The sequence below is a fragment of the Oncorhynchus kisutch genome, linkage group LG24, assembly GCF_002021735.2.
Source record: "Oncorhynchus kisutch isolate 150728-3 linkage group LG24, Okis_V2, whole genome shotgun sequence".
Classification (NCBI taxonomy): Eukaryota; Metazoa; Chordata; class Actinopteri; order Salmoniformes; family Salmonidae; genus Oncorhynchus; species Oncorhynchus kisutch.
In genome coordinates this window covers 27,094,241-27,099,845 of record NC_034197.2, presented here as the reverse complement: position 1 = coordinate 27,099,845, position 5,605 = coordinate 27,094,241, and the positions used below count along the sequence as shown (strand labels likewise).

Sequence of the window (5,605 nt, the reverse complement as noted above, 5' to 3'; positions counted from 1 at the left end):
AACCTACATCGTGGTATTTACACAGCAGTTGTTTGTGCCATGGTCATATAAAACCACAGAATGAATTTGGGTTCTGTGAAAACCTACCACTTCACCAGGGATGTGTATATGGGCAGATGTTTGTCAACATACACTTGAAGAGATTGAACGAGATCTTAACCACAACAATTGTGTAACACGTTGTACGAATTGGTTTAGTAACAAACCATTTGATTGTGAAAAAAATAAACAACCTGTTTTGGCTCAAAACCCACGCCTTTATGACACCTCTTTGACATTGCCATTGTGAGTTGGATTGACTTCCAGCTTTGCAGCAATGGCGTGGAACTAAATCATGAGTGTTGAGCACACTATATCCTGTAGATGGAGATGTTACTCTTTCAACAAGTGCTACAATATCAGAGTTGGGGTAAAAAACACATTCACTCATATTGTAATTCATTATTCATAGAAATCTGGAAACACTGGACAGCTACTTTAAAATCATCTGCTTCATACAGGGATTCATTATATTATTATATTATATACACAAGATAATGTGCTTTTATTACAGGCATTTCACACTATGATAATAGCCCTGGTTTTGATTAGTCATCATAAAACATGTGTGTTCTTTATAGTTGATATTGTCGGTAAGCTAGTGTAAATAAAGACCTCTCTCACGGTGGTGATCTCACTAGGGAGGTGTGAAAAGGTATGTAAATAAGCATGTATATTAACAGTATAACATGTTCTGACATGGTGCTAACATTGGAACCACTTCTGGGTTCACTTGTACTGTGCGAACATAGACAGGAGTAGCACTAAATTTAAGTCAATTCAATTGAATACTTTTCTTAAGTTGGACTTTATGTGTAAAAAACAAAACATGCCTTGTATTTCATTTGAATCTGTTCATCCGGTATAGCTACTGTTATAGGTCATATGATAGACACGGAACATCAAACAGTTTGTGTATTTTTCATTTTTACTAAAAATTATTTGCAGCTTATGAAAATAGCGGAACAAAATATGATACATCCAGTCAATGTGTCTGAATAATACATACAGTAAGTACAAATACATGTCATAATATACTGTGATATTAAATTAGCATAGTGGTACAACGTTCTTCAAGAGGATAGAAAGGAACAGCAGCTTAAGGGAGATAGAAAAGAGAGAATTTGGATTGAGGCCCTGACACAACCTGTCTTAGTGGGTTAAAGACAACCACAAGCTAATGCCCGGGATCTCCAACCCTGTTCCTGGAGAGCTACCATCCTGTATGTTTTCGTTCCAACCCGAAGCACACCTGATTCTAATAATTAGCTGGTTGATAAGCTGAATTGGGTTAACTGGGGTTAGAGAGCCTTTCACTACACTGGAAAAACTAGTGTTAGATCTAGCCCACTGACTTAAGATTTCAAGTTGAATCAACTTGATAAACTAATGTCACTCATATTATGTTTTGTCAACAAATTTTGAACTACTAGTTGACGTAACCGATTTTAAGGTAGCCAGGTAACTTAACTTTTTAAGTTAAATCATTTTTTGTTAATAGTGCAAAACTACTTTTTGATATCATCAGTGTGGTATAAAACTGGGCATCTTGTCTACTAGACGGTCAGTATGGTAGGAAACAAATGCAGGGCTGTGCTGAAGACTAGCTGTCCATTGAGGGGTAGGGCTAGGGGGATAGAAGGGGATGGGCTGTCCATTGAGGTGTAGGGCTAGGGGGATAGAAGGGGATGGGCTGTCCATTGAGGGGTGGGGCTAGGCGGATAGAAGGGGATGGGCTGTCCATTGAGGGGTAGGGCTAGGGGGATAGAAGGGGATGGGCTGTCTATTGAGGGGTAGGGCTAGGGGGATAGGAGGGGATGGGCTGTCCATTGAGGGGTAGGGCTAGGGGGATAGAAGGGGATGGGCTGTCCATTGAGGGGTAGGGCTAGGGGGATAGAAGGGGATGGGCTGTCCATTGAGGTGTAGGGCTAGGGGGATAGAAGGGGATGGGCTGTCCATTGAGGGGTAGGGCTAGGGGGATGAAAGGGGATGGGCTGTCCATTGAGGGGTAGGGCTAGGGGGATAGAAGGGGATGGGCTGTCCATTGAGGGATAGGGCTAGGGGGATAGAAGGGGATGGGCTGTCCATTGAGGTGTAGGGCTAGGGGGATAGAAGGGGACGGGCTGTCCATTGAGGGGTAGGGCTAGGGGGATAGAAGGGGATGGGCTGTCCATTGAGGGATAGGGCTAGGGGGATAGAAGGGGATGGGCTGTCCATTGAGGGGTAGCGCTAGGGGGATAGAAGGGGATGGGCTGTCCATTGAGGTGTAGGGCTAGGGGGATGAAAGGGGATGGGCTGTCCATTGAGGGGTAGCGCTAGGGGGATAGAAGGGGATGGGCTGTCCATTGAGGGATAGGGCTAGGGGGATAGAAGGGGATGGGCTGTCCATTGAGGGGTAGCGCTAGGGGGATAGAAGGGGATGGGCTGTCCATTGAGGTGTAGGGCTAGGGGGATGAAAGGGGATGGGCTATCCATTGAGGGGTAGTGCTAGGGGGATAGAAGGGGATGGGCTGTCCATTGAGGGATAGGGCTAGGGGGATAGAAGGGGATGGGCTGTCCATTGAGGGGTAGGGCTAGGGGGATGAAAGGGGATGGGCTGTCCATTGAGGGGTAGGGCTAGGGGGATAGAAGGGGATGGGCTGTCCATTGAGGGGTAGGGCTAGGGGGATAGAAGGGGATGGGCTGTCCATTGAGGGGTAGGGCTAGGGGGATAGAAGGGGATGGGCTGTCCATTGAGGGATAGGGCTAGGGGGATAGAAGGGGATGGGCTGTCCATTGAGGGGTAGAGCTAGGGGGATAGAAGGGGATGGGCTGTCCATTGAGGGATAGAGCTAAGGGGATAGAAGGGGATGGGCTGTCCATTGAGGGATAGGGCTAGGGGGATAGAAGGGGATGGGCTGTCCATTGAGGGATAGAGCTAAGGGGATAGAAGGGGATGGCTGTCCATTGAGGGGTAGGGCTAAGGGGATAGAAGGGGATGGGCTGTCCATTGAGGGATAGAGCTAAGGGGATAGAAGGGGATGGCTGTCCATTGAGGGGTAGGGCTAAGGGGATAGAAGGGGATGGGCTGTCCATTGAGGTGTAGGGCTAAGGGGATAGAAGGGGATGGCTGTCCATTGAGGGGTAGGGCTAAGGGGATAGAAGGGGAGGGGCTGTCCATTGAGGGGTAGAGCTAGGGGGATAGAAGGGGATGAGCTGTCCATTGAGGGGTAGGGCTAGGGGGGTAGAAGGGGATGGCTGTCCATTGAGGGGTAGGGCTAAGGGGATAGAAGGGGATGGGCTGTCCATTGAGGTGTAGGGCTAAGGGGATAGAAGGGGATGGCTGTCCATTGAGGGGTAGGGCTAAGGGGATAGAAGGGGAGGGGCTGTCCATTGAGGTGTAGGGCTAGGGGGATAGAAGGGGACGGGCTGTCCATTGAGGGGTAGGGCTAGGGGGATAGAAGGGGATGGGCTGTCCATTGAGGGATAGGGCTAGGGGGATAGAAGGGGATGGGCTGTCCATTGAGGGGTAGCGCTAGGGGGATAGAAGGGGATGGGCTGTCCATTGAGGTGTAGGGCTAGGGGGATGAAAGGGGATGGGCTGTCCATTGAGGGGTAGCGCTAGGGGGATAGAAGGGGATGGGCTGTCCATTGAGGGATAGGGCTAGGGGGATAGAAGGGGATGGGCTGTCCATTGAGGGGTAGCGCTAGGGGGATAGAAGGGGATGGGCTGTCCATTGAGGTGTAGGGCTAGGGGGATGAAAGGGGATGGGCTGTCCATTGAGGGGTAGCGCTAGGGGGATAGAAGGGGATGGGCTGTCCATTGAGGGATAGGGCTAGGGGGATAGAAGGGGATGGGCTGTCCATTGAGGGGTAGGGCTAGGGGGGTAGAAGGGGATGGGCTGTCCATTGAGGGATAGAGCTAGGGGGATAGAAGGGGATGGGCTGTCCATTGAGGGATAGATCTAGGGGGATAGAAGGGGATTGGCTGTCCATTGAGGGATAGAGCTAGGGGGATAGAAGGGGATTGGCTGTCCATTGAGGGGTAGAGCTAGGGGGATAGAAGGGGATGGGCTGTCCATTGAGGGGTAGGGCTAGGGGGGTAGAAGGGGATGGGCTGTCCATTGAGGGGTGGGACAAGGGTGGAAGTAGGGTGAGGCTGGGGGCCAGTCTGTTAGAGTGAGTTGGTCGTGATGAAGACATAGATCCGGGCCAGAAACGTAGTGAAGGTCCCCTGTCTCCAAAGCTTCATCTCCACGTCAATCAGGAAGTCCCGTGGCTCACGCACCTGCCTGTGCATGTACACCGCGCCAGTGTAGGCGTTCAGCTTCCGCGTGCTAAAGTAGTTCTCCAAGTTGCCCTGGGTGATGCTGATGATGACGTTGTCCCCGGAGTAGGCGGGGGAGGGGCCGATGCGGAAGATCTGGGCAGGGATGACGATGTTGGTCTGGAAGCTCAAGTGGTAGTAGGTGATCCTGAGAGGAGAGTTCTGACAGTCCAGCAAGTTGGGGCAGCTCTGTCGTTCACAGCGCCTAGAGGACCAGCCAATGAGAGAGTCAGAATTTCAAAACTATATTAATCAGAGTGAAAAGAATGAAAAAGACAGACTCAGAATGAGAACAGTCAAAACATGAGCCAGATAGTCAGTCAGTCAGTCAGTCATGGAATCAACACATCATAAATAATAACAGTCAAATGGGCAGAATCATATAGGCAAAACTTGACTGTTTTTCCAGGTCATTTCAGAATAAGATAGAAGAGAAATAAAGCCAATCCCAGACAGCTCTTCTGAATCCTAGCTGATCTATCATGGCCTCTGTGTCCACTGTGGCCTTTCTGTTTCACAGCTTTGATTACCCAGACTGACACATTCCCCTCAAGGGAAACATTGTTCCTTCCCGCGTACACTCCACTAGTTGGAGAAAAACCTCTAAAGAACTTTGAACTTTGAGAAAATCAAGAGAGCACAGTTTTCCAGCCCCAAAGGACAACATGAAAATACCTCTGAAAATGTCCATTCATTGTTGTTTGAACTTTTCCAACAACACAAAAGATTACAAGTCTTCAATTCAACTGTAGTTCCTCTCTTTTCCAAGGAGTCCTGGGATATCGGATTAGTAGAGATACAGTCACTTACATGTCAGAGGATTTGCGGTAGTTCTGTGGACAATTGAAGGACAGACAGCGAAAGCCTCCCTGGATGTTGTAGCAGGTCTCAGCCAAGGAACAGTTATGGGCCCCGATGGTACACTCGTCTATGTCTGTAACCCAAACCATAGTTAGCTCAGAGTTAATGTGTGTGTGTGTTATGTGTATGTAATGTGTGTATCAGTGTCTCCTCACCACTGCAGGAGCGTCCGTTGGGAGACATGGTGTAACCGTACTCGGGACAGGCACACTGGTAGCTCCCTGGGATGTTGACACACTTAAAGGAACACAGGTGGCCAATGCTCTGGGCACACTCATCAATGTCTTCACAGGTGTGTCCATCCTCCCTTAGGTAGGAGCCCTGTCTGCAGTAACACTGGTAGGAGCCATAGATGTTGGCACACTCCTGACTGCAGGGGTTGGTTAGACACTCATTCAC

General features: G+C 49.3%; 1 protein-coding gene across 2 annotated transcripts in view; it reads right to left on the bottom strand.

The window, feature by feature from the left end:
- Positions 1 to 828: 828 nt before the first annotated feature.
- The window catches only part of LOC109869421 (fibulin-2), a 46,642-nt gene continuing 41,865 nt past the window's right edge, over positions 829 to 5,605 (bottom strand). For both annotated transcript variants that reach the window (XM_020459558.2, XM_031803741.1), the window contains 3 exons: positions 5,362 to 5,605; positions 5,156 to 5,279; positions 829 to 4,550 (listed from right to left, as the gene is read on the bottom strand). The exon at positions 5,362 to 5,605 is cut by the window's right edge and continues 2 nt beyond it. In XM_020459558.2, coding sequence (XP_020315147.2) covers positions 4,193 to 4,550; positions 5,156 to 5,279; positions 5,362 to 5,605 — 726 coding nt within the window. In that variant the 3' untranslated portion in view covers positions 829 to 4,192. The remainder of the gene's footprint in view (positions 4,551 to 5,155; positions 5,280 to 5,361) is intronic.